Source organism: Parambassis ranga, chromosome 6 (assembly GCF_900634625.1).
Source record: "Parambassis ranga chromosome 6, fParRan2.1, whole genome shotgun sequence".
Lineage (NCBI taxonomy): Eukaryota > Metazoa > Chordata > Actinopteri > Ambassidae > Parambassis > Parambassis ranga.
In genome coordinates, this window is record NC_041027.1 from 15,403,352 (window position 1) to 15,425,964 (window position 22,613).

Consider the following 22,613-nt stretch of genomic DNA (forward strand, 5'->3'; position numbering starts at 1 on the left):
TACATGGTGGTTAGCACACGCTAAGAACACACGCTTATACCATAAAACAGGAAAATGTTTCCAGACAGGATATAAGATGGTCTCCATGACAGGAGGAGAGCCGCAGGTGGACACTCACAGAACTTTAGGATTTAATCTGCTAACCCACCACCATGCTGTGGAAATGACAGAACACGGAGGAGTGATGGAGAACTGACTGAGTGGTTTAAGCCTGAACACTTACCGTCCCTTAAAACACTGCAATCACATAAGAGCTGAACATTTCACACTATAATCACCACAAGCACACGTATTTTCACATAAATGACTGAAACAGAGATGATTTGCATTTGTAAAAGCAGGTGAGTCAATCACTGAGTGTGTACCTGAGACGCCAGCCTCCTCATGGACTCCTCCTGACGTCGTCTCATCTCAGGCGTCCCGGGACAGCTGCCTCCTCCCAGGGTGCCGTGCGTGGGCTGTGGCTGGGTGAGAGGGAGCCCCTCTCCATCTGGACACAAGATGGCCAAACCCACTCAGGGAGCAGCTCAAGACTGTGCGCTGCATTCACAAAACCTTTTCACTAAAGCCACATAGTGCCGTGTAAATTGTGTTTGAAATGGACGCCTACGTTTGGGCGAGGCCTGCGGGCTGTCCGAGGCGATCTGCCTCATGCGGGTGCCGTGGCAGCTGAGCGCCACCAGGCGAGAGATGATCGCCGTCTTGCCGAAGCCGATGTTGCCCACGATCACCACGCCGTGGTTGGTGCCGGAGTTGGGGCTGTTGAGGTGGGCGTCGACCTCCTGGAAGAGCCACTCGCGGCCCGTGAAGACGGAGTCCATGGTGATGCTGGGCACCTCGAACAGCAGAGGTTTGAGGGCGATGTCTTGAGGGCGATACGGCGCAAAGCGCACTGCGAACAGAGCGCTGGGTGAGACACGTTCATACAGACATCTGCTGCCTCCTGATCACACACACATCCACGTTACTTCACCGTTCATATGATGCCACAGCAGGCTAAACATGGGGCATAAACCATCTTCTAACAGCTATGACTCAGATGAGCCCCCCTCTGTGAAGCAGCCTCAGCCTCGTGCTTTGAGGTCACTGCTGTCTAAACGTCAGGGGAGCTTCACTTTTAACATCGCTCACTAGGGGGAGTCATTAAACTGAGGTCCTCCAGAGGTTGGGCATCTCTTCAGCACAACATATGGGCCATTAAAGACTAATGAGGCTAAGCTGAGTCTGGTATGAACTTCTGAAGCTGTGGTGGAAATCAGTGTAAATGTTACTCTGGGTGTCATCTCCTGGGCCTCGTCTCTTAAACTGAACCCAGCTCTGCTGAATGAGTCATTTCTTTAAATGTTATATCAGCGTCTGGCAATTAAGCCTGATCTGGAGTGTGATTAAACCAAAGGCTCTGCTGGCTGCCGATTGGCCGCAGCTGTGACGTGTAAAGCGCTCGGCCAGCGGGCGGCGTGACTGTGAGCAGCAACCAATGAGTGAGAGTTAAAGTAACTTACGTGACTGCGATTGCCAGGCATGGGTGTTATTTGCGGAAGCTGAGACAAACAGCAAGCCAAAGACAGAGAGACAGAGAGAGAGGGGAGAGAGGGGAGAGAGGGGAGAGGCAGTGAGGACGGCGGCGTCTCAGAGCACAGAGAAAACAAAACAGGAAGCAGCATCAGCGCGTCATGATGTCAGAGAACGGGGAAGCACCAGACCAGGGTCGATTACTAATTGAAATCCTTTGAATTACATCGAGCGTTTTTTCCCCTCGTGTCTGCAGGGGAGGCTGGGAGAGGTTCGCACTTTTGGGAGAATCTAATTGGTTCCATTGCGCTGGGCAAGATCAGTCAATCCCCATAAAAGTAATTGAATCCTGTTCCAGCAGTAATCTGACCCCGGACTGAGAGCTGCACGTTCTGGAGACACCTCCAGCATCCAGCATGTCTGTGAGACACACACTGTACGCCGGGCGGTCAGCAGGGCGGTCTGATCAGGTTCAAGCTGCTGGTCAGACGAGTCCAGTTCACACTGCAGCAGCACACGCTGTGAGTCAGAGCTGTGAGAACGTGAAGCAAACGTCAGACAGGTGCAGCGTGTCGGCTCAGCTCAGAGCGGCCTCGCAGTGACTCCACCGAGCACACAGCATGATGAGCTGATACGGCTCTTAATGCAGTCTGAAACCGTTCATCTCTAGTGCTGCTGCAAGCACGGCAAGTGACAACAACTCATCAGCAAAAAGAACAGATATACGTTCATACTGGCAGCAGCTCGGTGCAAACACAGCAGAACACACAGACACACAAACACTGAGCCTGATGCAATGTGTTTCCAGCAGGGAGTCACACTAACCGAGAGCTGACCTGATGCAACACCGGTCAGCGGAATGCAAAAACCCAGCAGACTCTGCTGTTTGCAATGACACCGGTCAGTGAAGTCTGGAGCTCCAGACCCACAGCTGCCCTGTTTAAAGTGCTGCTAATCCAATTATCTCAGCAGTCACTGAATGCCGAGCGTGCCTGCAAAGCTCCTCCCGTCCTTGTGGAATTACTTAACACAACCTCACACAGCATCAGGCAGCATCCTCCAAACGCCAGAAGTGATTACAGCGCTTCACGACGTTAAGTCGAGCAGCCACTGCTGCTCCACTGTGTCAGGTGTTCCAGGAAAACATGGCAGCCATGTTGTGAACGGGGGCTGAGGGACCTGTTTCCTGGATGGTGGAGGAGAAACGTGTGAGTGGATGGATGTGCAGCTGCTCGTAATCCTGCCCATAACACTCCCCCTCAGGCGACGTTGAGCAAGGTATCAGTCCACCTCCCCCTCCTCCCCCTTCCTCCCCCTTCTCTCACACCAACCCTCCACGGCCAGACGGAGTGAGAGTCTCAGACTTTTTAATTATTCACCAGGTGAGGATGACTCACGGTGGCTGAGCAGCCTTGAGAAGGAGGAGGAGGAGAGGACGAGAGGAAGAGGAGGAGGAGGAGGAGAGGAGGAGAGGAGGAGGAGGAGGAGGAGGAGGAGAGGAGGAGAGGAAGAGGAGGAGGAGGAGGAGGAGGAGGAGGAGGAGGAGGAGGAGAGGAAGAGGAGGAGAGGAAGAGGAAGAGGAAGAGGAGGAGGAGGAGGAGGAGGAGAGGAAGAGGAGGAGGAGGAGGAGGAGGAGGAGGAGGAGGAGGAGGAGGAGAGGAAGAGGAGGAGGAGGAGGAGGAGGATAGGAAGAGGAGGAGAGGAAGAGGAAGAGGAAGAGGAGGAGGAGGAGGAGGAGGAGAGGAAGAGGAGGAGGAGGAGGAGGAGGAGGAGGAGGAGGAGGAGAGGAGGAGAGGAAGAGGAGGAGAGGAAGAGGAGGAGGAGGAGGAGGAGGATAGGAAGAGGAGGAGAGGAAGAGGAAGAGGAAGAGGAGGAGGAGGAGGAGGAGGAGAGGAAGAGGAGGAGGAGGAGGAGGAGGAGGAGGAGGAGGAGGAGAGGAGGAGAGGAAGAGGAGGAGAGGAAGAGGAGGAGGAGGAGGAGGAGGAGGAGGAGGAGAGGAGGAGGAGGAGGAGGAGGAGGAGGAGAGGAGGAGAGGAGGAGAGGAAGAGGAGGAGGAGGAGGAGGAGGAGGAGAGGAGGAGAGGAAGAGGAGGAGGAGGAGGAGGAGGAGGAGGAGAGGAGGAGGAGAGGAAGAGGAGGAGGAGGAGGATGGGAAGAGGAGGAGGAGAGGAAGAGGAGGAGAGGAGGAGGAGGAGGATGGGAAGAGGAGGAGGAGAGGAAGAGGAGGAGAGGAGGAGGAGGAGGAGGAGAGGAGGAGAGGAGGAGGAGGAGGAGAGGATGGGAAGTGGAGGGCAAGGAGGGAAGGAGGAGGGAAGGAGGAGGAGGAGGAGGAGGAGGAGGAGGAGAGGAAGAGGAGGAGGAGGAGGAGAGGATGGGAAGTGGAGGGCAAGGAGGGAAGGAGGAGGAGGAGGAGGAGAGGAGGAGAGGAAGAGGAGGAGGAGGAGGAGAGGAAGAGGAGGAGGAGGAGGAGGAGAGGAGGAGAGGAAGAGGAGGAGGAGAGGAGGAGAGGAAGAGGAGGAGGAGGAGGAGAGGAGGAGAGGAAGAGGAGGAGGAGAGGAGGAGAGGAAGAGGAGGAGGAGGAGGAGAGGAGGAGAGGAAGAGGAGGAGGAGGAGGAGGAGAGGAGGAGAGGAAGAGGAGGAGGAGGAGGAGGAGGAGGAGAGGAGGAGAGGAAGAGGAGGAGGAGGAGGAGAGGAGGAGAGGAAGAGGAGGAGGAGGAGGAGGAGAGGAGGAGAGGAAGAGGAGGAGGAGGAGGAGGAGGAGGAGGAGGAGGAGAGGAAGAGGAGGAGGAGGAGGAGGAGGAGAGGAGGAGGAGAGGAAGAGGAGGAGGAGGAGGATGGGAAGAGGAGGAGGAGAGGAAGAGGAGGAGAGGAGGAGGAGGAGAGGAGGAGAGGAAGAGGAGGAGGAGGAGGAGGAGGAGGAGAGGATGGGAAGTGGAGGGCAAGGAGGGAAGAAGGAGGAGGAGAGGAAGAGGAGGAGGAGGAGGAGAAGGAGGAGGAGGAGGAGGAGGAGGAGAGGATGGGAAGTGGAGGGCAAGGAGGGAAGAAGGAGGAGGAGAGGAAGAGGAGGAGGAGGAGGAGAAGGAGGAGGAGGGGAGGAGGAGGAGGGGTCTGGGGGTTCCGTCTGTCAGACACTTCTTGTTTTAGCGTCCACCACAGCAGCAGCCTCGTCCATAATCTCTGTTAAAATCTTACATAATCTGCAGAGCAGCCGCAGCACTGGAGGTGCAGATGACTGACACATGTCTTTAACACCACTTCCACTGCAGTCAGTGCCGTATGAGGAACAAAGCCAGGGACAGAGGAAGAGCGTTTAAATGAGAAGTATTTATCAGACGGAGATTACAGCCAACAGGACAGAGGCAACAATAACAGCAGATTATCATCTGGACCTTGTTTTGTTTCAAACATGCTGGTGCACTGTCATCAGATCTCAGCCTGCAGTCAGATGAGGGCCTCCTTCAGTCTGTTTGCTGTGAACACACCTGACCACAGACCCTCATCCACCAGCGATCAGAGGACACGTGTGTGTTTACACCCTGATAACAGCATCAGCTTCATGTCAACCTTTGATGGCCGCTCCCAGTCTCTTATGGCGGTGTGTGTAGGCGAGGACAGCTACACATTCATGTTTGCATGTTTCAGGGTGTTTCATCATTTTCAGAGGGGATTGATGGTGGGACGTTCTATCAACTCAACGATTTTACAAAACATGAACTTGCCTGTTCAGAAATCCAGTGAATATCATTTTAGAGAATTCTGAAATGACGCAGTTCATAAATGAATTCCTCAGCACACAAAGAAACGAGCAGCAGCAGGAACATGGATGCTCGGACCTTGTCTCTGTCGGGTCAGCACTGCTACAGCTAACTAGCTAAACTAGTGTGATAGCTTGCTAATATTTTATGTAGACAATGCTAACGCTAACATTGAAATGATGCAGGTTCACAGAGTGCAGTTCACCTAATGCCCACAGGGGTCACTGCTCACTAAGAACCTTCAGGAAAGGGCAATAAGAACTAAAAATGTTTATTTGTAATGGTGCATTGGATGAATTCATGCTCATAGTGGGTAATTATAGCAGCTGTATATGGGCCTTAACGAGTGTCTAGCACAGGTGAATGATCCGTATGAGGCTCCACATGTAAGGTTTGATGTGTCTCCACATCATTAACTTGATCCTTTAAGTGTCCGCTCCATTACAGCACTCACCTGTATTGTTGAAGAGCTGTTATTTACTTTCCTCCCCTGTCAGGGAGTAAATATGGAGTAATAAAATCCTCTGGAGTTGAAAATATTTTTATCGGCTAAAAAACTGCTGCTGGAACACAAAGGCTGTTTGGTGAGTGTGAGCAGAGGAGGAAGGACAGAGAGGGCGCAGGGACAGAGGACGACAGAGACAAAGAGAAGTGCAGATAAATGAGGGAGAAAACGTGTGCGCAGTGTGGTTATGTGAGAGAGTTTGCAGTGAATAGATAAGGTGGGTGGTGAATCTTAGAGGTAGGCAGGCAGGAGCACAAGAAGGTCCATTACAGTCTGACTCACTCTCCTCAAAACAGCAGCACAGCTCGAGCTGGCCGGCATCAAACGCAGCTTCACCGAACGTCTACCACAGAGAGAGCTGGTCACCACCTGACCTACCCAGAACCATCGCTGCTCCTCAGACCGGTCTGCAGGTCGAGGTCAGATCGTCCTCCGTGCAGCACATCACTGCAGACACACTGTTTCTTCATCGGCCTGCCTCCTGTCTCTCGGTGAAACCACAGGAGCAGTGCACCCTGGGAGGCTGTGACACTGATCTGAGGTGGCAGAAAGCATGCTAGGACGCCGTCCTTTGGCTTGTAAACACACTTGGCTGCCCTTAGAGGAGGGAGGTTGAAACGAGTGGCTCTGGCAGTAACAATGAAGCTTTGAGAGGAGCAAGCTCTCACCGACCATCTTCTGTCTTTTTTCCTCTGCCTCTGTGTCCACCCCCCCCCCCACCCATCCAACACTCCTCCAGCCTGCGTCTGTCTGCAGCCGGCTGCCCTCAAGCTGAGGATTCACATCACAGCTCAGTCGAGCGAGCTCTCAGCTAAGTGGGGTCTTCACAGGTGTTTAAAACACATGAGCATGAATATTTGTGTTAGCTTGGATGGCAAAGGGCTGCCATTACAGAGCTCATTACCGGCTAATCGACAGAGGGAGAGGGGAGAGGGGCGAGGGGACACGTAATGTTGTGACATCACTTGGTAAGGAGGCTGCAGAGATTTGTTCCCTCACTCAGGCGCCGGCTCGCTGTGTGCTGTGTGCACTGAAGCAAGCGCCGACTCTGAATGTTAAGCACAGAGACAAAATTTAGCTCTGTAGTGACACAGTCTGACAAAACGCTCTTTGTGTACTCCCTCAGTCTCCTCACACACAAGGACACACAACAGCTGACAGCCTCCAGCGTCCACCGCCCAGCAGCTCGGCCGCCTCGCAGCTCTGATGTGGGAGCAACACGCACGCATCTACTTCCAAGAGACTCTGCAAATTGAGCGTCACTGATTTTCATTTGAATGTTAAAAATAACTCGCTCGTCAGGCAGCTCTGCCGTCAGACTCACACACTGGATGCTTGGACTGTTTCATTGTGTTTTTTGGGGACAAACTGCAGCTTCTGTTTGAAGGGTGTGAGGCTGTGAGGGTGTGTGTGTGTGTGTGTGTGTGTGCGCTCACCTCTCAGGTCCTGCCCGGAGCGACCCGGCCCGCAGGTGGTGCTCTGTCTGGGCATGCGCAGCGAGGTGCGTAATGGAGTGTGCCTCTGCTCATCCAGGTACGCCAGGTCCTCCAGGTGGGCCGAACTGGTAGCTGTGCATGTGTGGAAAGGACACCGCAGTCAGAGTGTGTGTGTGTGTACACAGACACACCCAGAAAACAAACCCTGAATACAGAATGAGGCAGCACACGCTTCATGCCAGTGTCCTGAGGCGGTTGTCAGGCTCCCGCTCTCTTGCTCGCTAACGCCGGCGCTGCGTGGCTCTGTCCTAACATCCCCTCCTCTCAGAGTCTGTCACGCGGCACGGAGGCAGATGCCATCCGGCCCCTCTCAGGATTAATTAGCTCAGCAGACAAATGTCTTATTCATGGAGTGAGCGCCGTCAGGCGCTGGCTGCTGATTGTTCACACCACACTGTGTCTTCAGGGCCAACGCTCGGAACCACTGAATGTTAAATGAGATTAGACGGCACCAGTGTGAGTAAGCAACAGACCCGAATTTCTGTCACACACCCGAACCCCACGGTTCCTTTCAAGGTGAGACAAGTGAAAAGAGAAGACTCCATCTAACAATAAGACCCAGGAATATCCAGGGGCCGCGGAGAGGTGAGGGCTTCAAAGCCACAGAGAGCCTGAGAACCACGAAAACTACTAAATCATTTGTTTTCTCTGCATGTATAAACTCAGATAAACCTTTTGATATGTTGGACTGGTTCTAAAGGAACAGGCCTCTGAGCCCAGAACCTCTCCCCTGTGTGACACTCACCAGCACCTGGCCTCTGATCCTGCTCCTGCCTGTGGCTTCAAAGAGTGGCTTCTGTGCCACTGGAGTTAAGCTCAGTCAAGTCCTGACCATGTGTACGGCTGTGTGTGTGTGTGTGTGTGTGTGCTGACTGACTGCCTGAGTCACCCCGGACATGGGCCCAAAAAATGAGCCACATGGGTTTCCCAAAATGGAGGGAAAATGGCAGCTGAGAATGCTGGAGGCCTGGGCCTGGTGGGAGCGGGGGTGCTGGCTGTCCAGCTGGGCTAAAGGCAGAGACAGTGGAGGCATTAATCTGCTGCTGCGCCGAGGAGGAATGACTCAGGGCTGGAAAGGCTCTTTTTCCCCCTCTCTTTCAAATGTGTTTGAATGTGAGGACTCAAATCTGTGTGCTCATCATCTCTATCTGCAATGCAGCAGGCTGCTGGGATCACACTCACAGCGCCTGTGCCAATGCGCTTAGACTGCACACCAACACAGACAGGAGAGGAAGGTGCAGCCAGGTCAGAGGGTGCAGCCAGGCACCACCGACCGCCACATCAGGATGCGTCCTGTTAGAGGAGTGACACACACACACACACACACCAGCTGGACTGCCGTCCAGAGCCAGTCCCAGTCTCAGCCAGGAGTCCTCTCTCTATGTGCCTCACTCTTCTCCCTCAGAAACACCTCCAGATCAAACTTAATGCTTTTAAACAGCGTCTGTGTGTCGTCACGCAGAGGCTGGACCAAAAGCAGATCAATGACAACTGTGTGTCTGCTGAATGGAAACACGTCCTCTGGAGTGAGCTGATTATTTAGAGTCTGAACTGAGTCTGTTATAGCTCAGACTGTAGCAGAGGGGGGCGCAGGTCCTCAGAATAATCAGAGTCTGAGTAATGACTGCTCTGAGTCTGTGTTTCCATGAATCCAGGTCTGCATCTGTCATCCACCTGCTGAAGGGTGGATGAAGAAAACCACGACTTCTCCTTTCAGTTACAAACATCTTGAGTGGAATGTTCCAGCAGGTTTGGAGGGTCCAAGAAAATGTGTTCTACCACATGATGCATCACAGGCTGCCAGCTGAGCAGGTCCTGTGGATGGAGGAGACTCCATCTGTATATGCACCTTACAGTCCAGGGCACGCTCCACCTCTGTGCTGTTTGTAGCAGGCAGCCAGCCCAGACAGCCACTGAGCTTTAAGACTGTTCTACGGTGTCCATAGGAAGCACAGGCAATGACTGGAGCTGGTCCCAGATCCAGATCCCTCAACAGACGGGTCCTCTCCCTCCCTGGGTCAGTATCAATATACAGAACGTATCCCAGGATCCACTGCATGCAGGTGACAGCTGGAGTCTGGCTACTTAAAGGTTCCAGTGTTAGCATCAGCTAACAGGACTTCTTCCCTTTAACCCTGAAGGACCATCTGGAAGGCTGCAGCTTCTCTGACTCTGACAGGGCGTCTGTCTGTCTGTCAGCTGGCGCTGTGGCTTAGTTGGTTAAAGCGCCTGTCTAGTAAACAGGAGATCCTGGGTTCGAATCCCAGCAGTGCCTTTTAAGCAATTTCCCCCTGATTCTGATCCAGCAGTTTGGAAGGACCCACAGGCCTTCTTATCCTCTGCTTCTTATTCATCACTAATCTGCCTCATGAGACTCCCAGTTTTACAAAGTAGACTCAATTTGATTCAAAAGTTTCCACAGAAATAAAAAACATGATTCAATAAAGACAGATTTTTCAGTTCTGGCCAACTCTGCACCTCTCTGATGAGCAGTGATATCAGCATGAGGGGAGAGAGAGAGAACACGCTGCTTCCTCCACTCCCATCCTCAGCTCTACCAACGCTCTGCCTTCATTAGGCGATGGAGCGCCCCCCTCCCTGCCTGTTTTCCTCCCCAGCCGCCTTCTGCTCTCTCTCTCTCTCTCTCTCTCTCTCTCTCTGCACATCAAAGCGACTCTCTCTGTCACTCTGGGGGATAGAAACGGTTAATGCCTGGGGCTTTGATGTTCCACTGCTGTGTGAGCCCAGCCAATCCTCAGCCTGCGCTCGCCTCCCATCCCTACATCATCTAATAATTCTTTGTGGAGGAGAGACGGAGTGAGAAAGAGAGATTATGAAACTCTTTCACTCCTCTTCCTCACACATCTCCATCTCTCTCTGCTCGGTGTAGGATTCCTCTTCCCAACAAATGCCTTCAGAAAACCTCTGGTTTTTGTCTTGCTGCCCTCTTTCTACGCTCACTCTCTCTTTGTGTTATTTTTTTGCGTCATCTGGAGCTTATAGTGTGTCTTTTAAGCCACTCCGTCTCTTTTGAAGGTCTTGGTATTGAGGGGCGGAGCTGAGATGGAGGATGAATCTGTAAGCCCGGCAGAGTCGCTGCGCTGCCAGACAGCGGTGTCAAACAGCAGAACATGAGCAGCATACAGAGAGGGTCAGAGCTGCAGCGACAGGCCTCGTCAGGCACATTACAGTGTTCAGTGGAATATGTAAGTGGGTCTACGTGCACACACACACTTTCCAGTAGGAGTGGGAGAAGTGCATAATAGAGCTCATCGTCTGTAACAGCCTCTCTGGTGATGAGGACAATCAGGCCCCCGTGTTATGAAACCGACATTATTCCTGATATATTTACCGTTACTGTAAGAAGCACAGATCAGACCTCCACCAGCCGGGGCTGCTACAGCCGCAGTGTGTTAGTCTTTTTCCCCACACTGTATTATTCTGCTGAGAGCTCAGCAAAACACCACTGCAGCTCTGCAGATAGCCAGAACTCGACCAGGAACGATCTAAACAAACACAACGAGGGCAGCAGAGGTCCTGGTACAGAGGAGGCTGAGGTATCCCACATCTGCACATGCCTTCTTATTAACAGCCAATCAAAGACAAGAGGACGGATTCTTATCACAGGAGCTATGAAGACCAGAGGAAAAGCCTGCTGAGATCCTCCTGTAGATGTTTTTGGAACAATAAACCTCCAAATATTAAAGAGCAGGAATCAGGATGCTGCCTGCAGTTCACTCTGGAGAGAGTCAGTCCAGCTGGAGTGGGATTGAATCCAGATCGCCTTTAGGCTGGATACGTTTAGACCTATTTTCAAATCTGGCTATCACACACGTGTGTCTGCGCTTAATCCAGCTTAACCCGGCTTGTTTGTTGTCCTCCAAACCTCTAGGTGGCGCCTCGTTATATACAGAGTCCGTTCAGGCTGCGGTACGACCACGTGTGTGCATCATGTGTGTTTTTTTGTCCCGTGTCGCTCGTTCTTTCATTTGTTTTGGTTCAAAAAGCAGTTTGTTCCTTTGTAGCCCTGTGGAAAATAAACTCGGGGCAGAGCTGTCGTAGTTCGAGGCTTTTGTATGCGACCCGGAGACTGTCCCCATGAACCTAGAACGTCGCTAGCAGGATTCACTAGCTGCATTGCGTTCAGACCTGAGCCAGACGTAAGCCGATCCAGCTAGATCCACCTGAAATCTATCCAGATATATCCAGATACGGCCCGAATCCCGCTCTAGCTGGATTGATTTCCCCAGTGTGAACAGGGTCTCAGACTCCACTGGGGTCATTAATCACACCTGTTTTCTACATTTTTACATTTAGAACCTTTACACTGTGTCTTTCTTTCTGCTCATGCAAACAGACACCAGAGACTGAACAGGTAAAATCATCAGAAGGGAAGGGAGAAGGCGCGAGTGGACAGGAGTCACAGACACAGTTACACTGCACCGTCACTGTGTCTGTGACTCTGCTCTCACAGGTGGAGGGGGAGGGGAGGGGGAGGAGAGGGGGAGGGAGGGACGGGACTCACCAGCCACAGAGTTAGGGCGGGGCATGAGGTACAGAGGGATGGAGTGGGCAGAGTGGGAGGACATGCTGTCCAGGTTGCGCTCAGGGATTTTGTTCAGGCTGTAGGTGGAGGCGGTCATGTTCTCATCCACCCTGTACAGGAACGAGTCCATGCCTGATTTCTGGGACTGCCACAGCTTCAGGTTCCCCCGCGAGCCCTCGCCGTACTTGCCTCCTCGCTCCATGTTCTCAGAATAGCTGGTCAGAGTGGCTGCAACACAAACAGAGAGGCCGTCACACCGGGGTTCGAGTGTTCACCGTCCCCCCTCACCCACCCAGCCCGTCTGGCTTCACATTCACACCCTGTTGTTCTGAATCAATAGCTTGTTGATGGAATATTTCCCTCATCACACTGCAGGTGTTCACCATTGTTGCCAGGAAACAATGTTGGCACCTGTTTTGACATCAGCAAAATGCTGCACATCAGCGAGCACTTCAGCTCTCCTGCCTCCTTCTAATGAGGAATATTTGCCACAGGTGATGTCAACAAGCCGAGCTGCAGGAACGCTGGCTTCACTGGGAACCGATGACAGAGCAGGAGGAGGCGGGCGGGGACGGTTCCTGGACCATAACCCACTCACAGAAAAACCTCAGTTACTGCAGCCAGGGTGCTGTTTTAAATGAGCAAAGCCAGGCTGCAGGACACCGAGGATCAATACACGTCTGACACCGGGCGCCGTCTCACCGATGATCCCGCTGTCCCTGCTCTCCAGTGTGGAGGTGGGGCTGGTGACAGAGCCGTAGGCGCAGTCCTTGTTGCCAGCCTGGCCGGGCATGGCGGCGGGCAGCGTGGAGCAGGGGCTGCCTGCGGGCGGGGAGGCAGTGCTGCTGGTCAGGGTGGAGCACGGGCTGATCCTCTGGTTCTGGCCCTGCAGAAGACACAAGAAGAAGCTGCGTTTGTACACAATGGAGATAAATGGCACAAGTACAGTGTTTGAACCTTTAATGTGTGACTCACACTGAGGGAAATGTCACTTCAGTTCTGCAGTTTTCTGCAGCTAGGCCCCCCGCTGCCTTCACTACATGGAGCCAGGCCTTCTCAGGCTCGTCGCTCCCACATGTACACAAACACGTGGCATAATACCTCATCATTTGTGGCAATCTTCTAAATATATGTTAGAAAGAGCTTCATCCATTAGACCGTGCAACAGGAGGGAATTCATATTAACCCCTTAGTATCTCCCCCTTCTGTTCATACATGACTCAAGCTGAATTTACATAATCTCCGGTCCCGGCGCTGTTTCGGCGCTGACCCTGCTTTGTGTCGGCTCAGGTTAAGAGATGAGCGACCGCCAGGGGACAGAAACAAACACTGCTGTAAACACCCACAGCTGCACTCTCATGGAAAACACACACACACACACACACACACACACACACACACACACACACACACACATATATACATATATATATATATATATATATATATGCAAAGAATACATGCATGCAGCATCCACACGTGTGAACATGGGGGCACGAGATGACGCGGCTGCCCGCTGACTCCTCCATTGAAAATGTAAGGTCAAGGAGAAGGGGAAGGCTGAGGTGGTGCTCAGGGCTAGAGCTGGAGGAGTTTAATGTGCAGGAGGAAGACTGAAGGACACGCTAAGCTAATACATGACGACAGGTGTGTGTGTGTTAGATGACATGAATGCAGCCATGTTTGGTAGATAATTGATCAAACTGTGAAAACTGTGAAATCATTCTTCACAGCCTCAGAAGACATCCAGTGATTTTTTTTACTTATTGGATGGATTGTTTTTCATTTTTAACAATAAACTAAACTAAATAAACAACACAACACACTCCCTCTGGCCTTCACAACAGTGTGTGTCTGCGTGTGTCGCTGATCGAGCAGAAAGCAGCAACATTTTGTCACACGTTTGAGTCACCGCTGGATGGGAGCGAACGTGCTGCTCTCAGCTGGCTAAGACCCGGTGACGGTCTGGCCTGACGCGTGGCGCGCGGGTTGGACTGAACCTGGAGCGTTGCATCTATTCAGGGAGCACGGGAATATGAAAGGCAATTAACTGCACTCTGCGAGGTAAGGTCACCTTGTTCTGTCCACCGCTCACAGCAGAGACACCAGCTATTGTAGGAATCCAACAGAAGAAGGTGCATTCAGGCATGTTTTTATGAAACTGGATCATTGAAGACTTGTTAGAGGCTTGTTGAAAACAACACATCTGATCATCAGTCCAAGATTTAAAAGCGTTCTTTACACAAAGACACGTTTTAAAAATGAAGTTACAGTTACCGACGTCACTGCACAGTCAGAGCGGAGTCAAACCACCACACATTTTTACTCAGATCCATTCAAAGCAAATTAGAAGACGTACAACAAAAGCCCACTCTCTCTCTGCTAATGGATGGTGTCTGGAGGCAGTCCGTGTCACTTTTGGTGCTTAATGAATCAAACAAAGTTGCGATCCAGAGAACAGTATTTGGGGCAGATATCTACAATAATAAGTTTGTGCTGTGTGCACGATGCAGCAGGGTGCTAGCATGAGTCACGTCTCTAAAAAGAGCCGCTTGAATAAACCTCTCTCAATTTATACACCCCCACTGCTACAGCCGCGCTCACATCGAGCACAGGCAGTCCATCAGTCTGATCGCTTATCACCGCTTCAACAGGTCCCCCCCCCGTACCCTCTGTTCCTCCTCTCTGTTTTTTCCCCTGCTGCAAATGTTTTCCTCGCACGGTTCAGAAAATTCATACCTGTCAAGTCAGGTTTAAGTGGAGAAAGCAGCATCTGCTGCAGAGCTCCGAGCAGGCCTGTGGTGCCAAGAGCTGTTTGCTGCACAACGGCCAGACTCACACGCAGACCGGGAGCAGTGCAGGCAGGAAGCACCGAGCGCAAGCTGCCACAGCTCAGTGTCAGGACACATGTCGTTCTATAAAAACCCAATCAGATGGGCCGACAGAGAGGAGCTCTGACCCGACACCGACTGCAGACAACATCAGAACAGACCGACTGCACTCAGGTCACATGACAGAAAGGTGTTACAGTCTTAGACTCGTCCTGTGTTACAAAGCACAGCACATCACGGTGACTTCATGTTTGTGAAGGTTTGTGTGCAGGTGTAGCTTCCTCATAATGAAAGAGTGTCAGAGGCATGTCCTCGTCAGTCGGCCTGTTACCTGTCTCGCCTCGGGTTCCTCCATGCTGTACTGGGTACCGGCTGGCCCCTCACTCACTTTGTCTCCCAGAAGGAAACCCAGGCGCGTCATCAATGTGTTGGCTGCCTCATCCACCGACGGAGGGGGGCCCAGCTCCTGGTTTGACTCCCCTGCAGAGACCGAGAGAGGGAGGAGGGGGGAGGGGGAGGGGAGAAAGGAGAGGATGTGAGTCAGTGGTAAACAGAAAAAAACACACACACAACCTCTTTACCTGGAAACACACAAACACACCCACCCTGACAACAACAGAGCCTGCGCTCAGCAGACCAAAGAGGAACAGCCTACCTGTTCCTGTAGCTCAGAGCCGTGCACACACACACACACACATTCCTCAGCAGCGGGACGCTCGGCTTCAGATATCCTCTTACATAAACTCAAAAACCACCCAGACACAGCAAGAGACGCCTTCAAGTGTTTGTAAAAACCTCAAGCTGACTACGACAGCTTCTTCCGCACCATCACAACTGCAGCTCCTGTGACGTAATGAGATACGCCCTTCACCTGTGTGTGTGTGTGTGTGTGACAGAGAGGTGTGTCCACAGCTCTATCCTATTTACAGAAACTCTTATCACAGAAGGGAGCAAAGAAAACAGCAGGGCGAGCGTTTCATGATGATCAGATGATCAAACAGACACACACACAGACACACACACACAGACACACACACAGACACACACACACACAGACCACACACACACTGGCAGAGCTGAGGGATTTCATTCGCCAACTCTGCAGCAAGACCCAAAACAAAGGCCTCTTAATGACCTCATCCAGCGCCCGGTTGCCTGGTGACTCTCCGCCCATAACAAGGCCTCTTCGGCGGTGTGATATTTTCAGTAGCACCTGGCTATACCGCCCCACAGGAGGCTACTATATCAATTCAATTTCACATTACTCACAGGAGTGCCACTCTCAGAGCTGAAGGTTGTGTTAATTACTCACCCTGCTGGTCGTAAAAAGAGGAACTCCCGGCTAAGGACAAACAGCTGTAATTGGATGTACGAGCCTCTGAATTGGCCCGGACATTAATGACAGCGAAGCCCAGCAGCCTGAGATGGCTGGTGTTTGAATAAACAGCAGCGAGACACACACACTCTCTCTCTCTCTCTCTCTCTCTCTCTCTCACTCTTCTCCTGCAGAGCCGGTCGAACCGGACTGGCAGGTTCTCTCACTGAGTCCTGACTGACAGCCGTTACACAGTCCCAGCCGCCACACCAGCTCTCTGAAGGCAGCCCGCCCGCCTCTCACTCGTCACTTCACAGATGTACAGGCAGACAGGTGATCTCAGGCCCGGGCCCCCCACTCCATCCACTCATGGACCGAAAGCTCCGGCTCTGTCAGAGACCTCATCAGATTGACTTCAGGTCCCTGTGAGTGAGTCGGGCGCCATGTGATGGAGCTTCAGTTAAAACACACACAGCGGTCAGCGCTGAAGAGCTGATCACACATCAGGTCCTAAACAGGCGAGTGACACATGAGCCGTGATGAGGAGGACGTGGCTGCTCAGTGATGCGCTTTACATGGAGCAGAGCGCATTTACAAAGGGCCTCCAAGGTCACCGAGTGGCGGCGCGTCCCCTGAGGACGGGCGCAGTAATGGAGACAGTTACAGTTCCGCCTCCACACAGCTGATATCACCGGGGACGGCTGAGGACAAAATACCAGCACCCTTCCACTCAGCATCAGTGTGCAGGCTGCAGCTGACAGACTGGCTGTAGTAAGCAGTGAATACATTTGCAGTGATTAGTCAGCCGCTCCTGGGGGGGTTAGCTGTGATCAAACAGGGGCTCTGTCTGTCACTCTGTGTCCCTCTCAGCTGTCCGTACTGTGTGTCTGTGTCTCTGGTGTCCATTCTGTGCAGTTTGTCCGTGCTTGTTTTGATGTGGGAGCTAACTCTCTAATCTGATTTACCTGAGCCTTCAGCTAAACGCTCCAAACTCTGGCAGAGGCAGAGCTTTGTGTTTTTGTAGCCGTCAGATAAAATAAATAAATAATAAAAAATAATAAATCATATCTGACAGCGCTCATCAGCATCATCTTCCTCTGGATGTATCAAAGGGATCCATACGTTGCCACATGAGATCCTTAATGATAACATTTGAATATGACAAAAACATCTAATATTTCTGACCCAGCCTCGTCAACATTCACACACACACTTTTCTCTATTGGACTCCTGAGCTGTGAAGGAGACAGATGGTTGCCATGGCAACTATCTTTGCGCGCAGCTAGGAATGTGTTTCAGTGCAAGCGCATCTGTTTCTGGCCGGCCGTCCACAGATCTGCCCCTCTCAAAGCATGTGTGCTGCAAGAGGGGGACAGGAGAGGACGGGAGAGGACAGGACGAGAGAGGAGAGGACAGGAGAGGACGGGAGAGGACAGGACGAGAGAGGAGAGGACAGGAGAGGACGGGAGAGGACAGGACGAGAGAGGAGAGGACAGGAGAGGACGGGAGAGGAGAGGACGAGAGAGGAGAGGACAGGAGAGGACGGGAGAGGACAGGACGAGAGAGGAGAGGACAGGAGAGGACGGGAGAGGAGAGGACAGGAGAGGACAGGAGAGGAGAGGAGAGGACAGGAGAGGACAGGAGAGGAGAGGAGAGGACAGGACAGGACAGGATGAGAGAGGAGAGGAGAGGAGAGGAGAGGAGAGGAGAGGAGAGGAGAGGAGAGGAGAGGAGAGGAGAGGACAGGGTATTAATAGGCCCGGGCATTTAAAAGAAGAGGCTGAAATGAACCGAAGAGGCAAACGGGAAGCACGACTGACAACAGATACAAGCACAGACATCTCAGGAGCAGGAGGCTGATCAGGAAATCAGACTTTCACATTCCTGATGTGCACAGCAGAACCCTCCCTGTGTGTGTGCAGCGTGGCCACACTGGCTTTGTGTGTTTGTTGTTTTGTGGAGGATGAGTGCAGCGTTCATTACATTCAGCTCTGAGTTACTGCACAGAGAGGGAGGTGTAAACTTGTCCCACAGATCCACCGTTCACCAGGATGAGTGTGTCAAAACCAGTTCTATCTATTATTTATACAAAACATTGATGATCAATGTTGAACTATGTTCAGTATCTGTAGCATCCATCCCAGGCTGAGCAGGCTGAGCTGCAGCATCATCAGACAGGCCTTCACTCCATGATATATGGACAATGCCTGGTGGTGAATTTTACAAGCTACCTCACAAAATATTCACAAACCATATTTACAAGATCACAAATTTCTTTACTGGCCATAAAAATCAGCTGATACCTGGCCGGCCAGCCTCCTCCAGGCGACAGAGCGTGCAGCCTGGCGTGTGATCAGATGTTTAAGTCACCGCCCTGCTCTACACATGCCAGGCAGCCCTCGTTAAGAGCTAAGATGTCCATCTGTCCCTCCCGGGAGGTGTGAGTGCTCACCCCTGAAAACTCATCTCAGCCCTCCGTTCACTCTGCGGCTCGCGGACACAGCGTTCCTGTTTGTAATCAACTGTTTTGCTGCCTCAATGGCAGCAGAGATTAGACTTTCATCCCTGAAATGTCACATCTACAGGGCTTTTAGCAGCTCATAATAACCAATACTCCACGCTCTGCTTCACAAGACTGATGCAAAATAAAGCCAGAGTCAGCATCCATGAGATTCAGCAGCAAGCCCGGCAGCAGAACCAGGGACTGTCCTGAAGTACTACCCACCATTCAGACATGAAACATCACAGAGTCACCTACTTAGAATTCCCATGGAGCAGAGGTTCAGCAGGAACGGCTCGCAGACGGAGAGGGCTGGCAGCACTCGTTCAACCATTTTCCCCAGTCAAGCCTCGAAGCCCCCCATCACAGTTTTTCTCCCCTGAGGTGGTGCAGCATTGGCCTGTCCCTACAGCCACCACCAGAGGCGGAGACAACCAGGGAGAAGGCAAGGAGCTAACGCTGCATCTCTCAGAGACAACAGGAAGCAGAGGCGAGATGAGAGGGCAGATATACCAGAACCAAGTCTCAGCAGAGCTATATCCTCGGGTGACCCGCTTTAATGTCCTCCCTGAGCGAGGAAGGGGTGAGACAAGGGAGGAGAACGGGGTGGGTGTGAGGAGGGAGGGGGGGAATCTGGACTGTCCACAGGATTATCGAGCACAAGCCGACTGCGAAGTTAACAGAAAACAGCGGCGGCACCTAAACAAGCTCCGAGAAGCAGAGCGGAGAGAGAGAGCAAGCAGCGAGGGAGGATTAGAGCGACGGCAGGGGGTGGAGGGTGGAGGCGGGGGACACTGTGGACACCAGCAAAGCTATTTCATTAATGACCTTAGCAATGTTTTCGTCTTACAGCAGCAGATTCTCTGTGCCTCTCTGCTGCGTCCACACAACATGCAAAAAGTAAGACAAGGGAAGGAGGGACGAGCTGGACAGAGACTTACCAGGGCAGTGTGTGTCCAGGTCTGGATTCTTGGCAGTGGTGGAGGTGTGTGTAGGGGAGCCAAGCTCTGATTGTGGAATGCGGGGGCTCTCCACAAACTTTGCTTTCCGCAGAGGGGCTGGGAGCAGAAAGCATGCACACATATAGAGAAGGACAGACACACACACACAGAAACACACACACACACAGAGACACACACGCACACAGAAACACACACAGAGACACACACAGACAAGGGAGATGGAAGAGGACAAGAAAGAGGGGAGTGACAGGGACAGGAAGACAGAGAACTTGTGAACTGGAAGCAGCACACAGATCAAATGCAAACATCCTGACGGCTTTCTGAGGACGCTTCGTGTTCACCGTGGGTCAGACACGCGCAGCGACTGGGCGCTGTGCATGTCTGACCCACACAGCATCAGCATCACCATGTTCTCCGGGCCTCACAACACCTGTTAACAGAAGAGGAGGAGTGCAGAGAAATGTGTGCCGTCTGTGTCCACGTTCACACCGAGGATGGAAATCAGATCCATTTTAGGAACGTCCTCACGCCTGACTCGAACTCACGTCTGAGGCTGTTCGACAGGAGAGTGAGAGAGCGCGCTGAGAGCCGGGGGCGGCGGCTGCGACATGACATTTTTCTGGTGACAACACAGGGACTCTGAGCACTGCTACACACACACCAGCTTACACAGTATTATGTGGCACCATCACAAGTCACATAAAGGACAAGCTTTCCCCATGAAGGGAGTCTTTGTGCTGACAAACCTGAAGTTTGGTGAAACCTGGACACTCACTGAGCTGCTGCCAGTTCCGGCCTCAGAGCCGTGAAACTGAATTAAAAGCTTTAAAAGGTCTCACAGGCCAGATTTGAAGCAGACCAGGAAATACCTGCAGGAGGTAAACTATGACTTAAACACTGTGGGGATTCAGGACGGCCCGGAGCCGAGCATAATTCACTCCTAATTTGCTAATCTGGTTGAATTAAAACAGATTATATTCTGTATGGCTGAACTGCTAACTGCCCTTTTTACGGCTGAACGCACACGTCTGAAGCAGCAGCGCTGTGCAGCGAGCAGCAGACGAGACATACGCTCCAAAAACTGCAGAGCAGCCTCACAGCGCTCCTGTTTGGAGTCATGTTACAGCTAATGCCAGCGTAATGGAGGTGTGTGTGTGTGTGTGTGTGTGTGTGTGTGTGTGTAGGAGTAATGGCTCTGTCTATATCCTGTAGAGTGCTTCATACAGGCAGTATAAAAGGATGATAATAACCAGGATGTGTTTTATTCATATTTGCCTTTAAGGGCACTAAAGGACATTACAAATGACAACAACAATGGATATAATGTGTATTTACTTGCTGTGCTTTACTGTGCTGGTAACAAACGGTTAAATCAAACTAATACATGAAGGCATCTCCTCCAGTTATTACAATTCATTCCTGCACAAATGTCAGCACCAAAATGTCACGTCGATCCATCCAGAAGTCTCTGAGACATTTCAGTCAGGGTAGAAATGAGGGGCCGACCATCCCAGGAGCCCCGCTGCTAGCATGGCTGAAAAGATCACCCAACAACAGGCAGCGGCGGCACACCGACACAAAAACAGGGTTCAATCCCTAAAAACAAGAAGAGGATCAGACCTGGATCTGCACTAAGAGCTGAAGACGTGCTGCTCGTGCTCTAACTTTACTGCAATCTGCTGTCAAGATTTAGGATATTCTGCTCACCACCAAACACGGAGTCAAACAAACGAAAACAAACTCTGCTTGGCAGAGGGAGTGAAGAGCAGCTATGCACGGAGAATAAAGTGGAAGGATTCACACACTGTGGTAATGCTGTGTTAGTATGGTCTGGAGAGGACTCTGCTAATTGATCAAAATCCAGGAAGTGAGCCAGCACAGATGCCACAGTGAGAAAGGAGAAGTGACAGCCAGAATAAGAAGTCATCCACGACCGCAGAGCCTCAGCACAGCTGACAGATCCCTCCAAGATCTGGCAGGAAGACCGGGCCTAATCAGACACTGGTCGAATCTGGTGAGCTGCAGAGCGTGTGTGTGTGTGTGTGTGTGTGTGCACAGTAACTTGTGTGTGGTGCACTACAGGCAGAAAGAGGCAGAGGATGTATATGAATTCATGAGGAAGCTCTGACCTTCACAGCAGCTGGATCTTCAGACAGCAGCAGGTGCACAGAGTCCTGCCTTATATATAACCACAGCCTCTACATCCTTACATGACGCTGCACCTGAACGCCTGTCACATGCTAGCACAGTGTGGCTACGACTGCTGACCAACTCCTGGAGATGGTTTCATATTGATCTGATATCAGGACAGCACTAGGACATGTCAGCATCGGCGGTAGAAGAGGAGGTGTCCAACCATCCCAACACGTGATGAATGCTTGGATAACTGACAGTGAACAGGTGGTTCTTTTGTCTCTGCTCTCCCTCATGTCACTTCTACAAAATGGCGAAGGGAAACTCTGTCTGTTGGAGTAAATCCTTCCATGGCACTGGATCCAGGAGACTAAATCCCATGGAGTCCTCTCCTGCAGCTCTGTTGTCAGAGCGTGCCAGGCTGAGGATGGGTGACAGTGTGATGGATGGCAGCGGGCACATCCACTCCCCTAATGAGCTTATGAATAAATATATCCTGGTCTGCATGTGCAGATGCACGTGGCCATGAAATCGATATTTGTCACATGCTCTTTATGTGAAGGCGTGAACATGAATATGTATATGTGACGTGTGAAGGAGGAGGGACTGCAGGAGGAAGATCTGCTCCTCAGTCGGTGCCGTCAGTCACACTCACACATGTGCATATGAAAGAGAGGCGCTTCTTTTCAACACCGCCATCCCCTCAGACTCAGCCTGTGCTTCCAACAATACATGACAAGATCTGAATATGAATCACGAGCCTCAGTATGCACCGCACACTTCCTCATTTGCTGCAGATAAAGAATGATAACACATTCCTACAGCCGTGAAGTCTCAGTTACATACGACCTCAGGCATCCGCTCAGACAAAGACACACAGCGGGCGCCCACGCACACGCACACACACACACGCATACCAATAATGTGGGTGAGGACATACATCGCCCAGCTGTCTGCAACCCAAGCACAGCTTTTACAGAACCAGAGCACGTGGCCGTGGTTACTATGGCAACAGCAGAGCACAGGGGGGAAACCGAGAGATGCCCACCTTCCAACAGG

At 52.0% G+C, this 22,613-nt stretch overlaps 1 protein-coding gene and 1 non-coding gene across 19 annotated transcripts in view; one reads left to right on the plus strand and one right to left on the minus strand.

Annotated features, from left to right (window-relative positions):
• tanc2b (tetratricopeptide repeat, ankyrin repeat and coiled-coil containing 2b) overlaps positions 1 to 22,613 on the minus strand; it is an 83,093-nt gene that overhangs the window by 11,371 nt on the left and 49,109 nt on the right. For 11 of the 18 annotated variants that reach the window (XM_028407596.1, XM_028407597.1, XM_028407595.1 and 8 more), the window contains 7 exons: positions 19,401 to 19,517; positions 14,976 to 15,124; positions 12,516 to 12,699; positions 11,793 to 12,041; positions 7,208 to 7,339; positions 611 to 892; positions 366 to 490 (listed from right to left, as the gene is read on the minus strand). In XM_028407596.1, the coding sequence (XP_028263397.1) occupies positions 366 to 490; positions 611 to 892; positions 7,208 to 7,339; positions 11,793 to 12,041; positions 12,516 to 12,699; positions 14,976 to 15,124; positions 19,401 to 19,517 (1,238 nt within the window). Of the gene's footprint in view, positions 1 to 365; positions 491 to 610; positions 893 to 7,207; positions 7,340 to 11,792; positions 12,042 to 12,515; positions 12,700 to 14,975; positions 15,125 to 15,956; positions 16,074 to 18,717; positions 18,852 to 19,400; positions 19,518 to 22,613 lie in introns of those variants that run through there. The other 7 variants (XM_028407600.1, XM_028407612.1, XM_028407604.1 and 4 more) reach the window with 3 other exon arrangements.
• On the plus strand, positions 9,469 to 9,542 carry trnat-agu (transfer RNA threonine (anticodon AGU)). Its single transcript has one exon. It is a non-coding gene; the product is annotated as a tRNA-Thr (tRNA).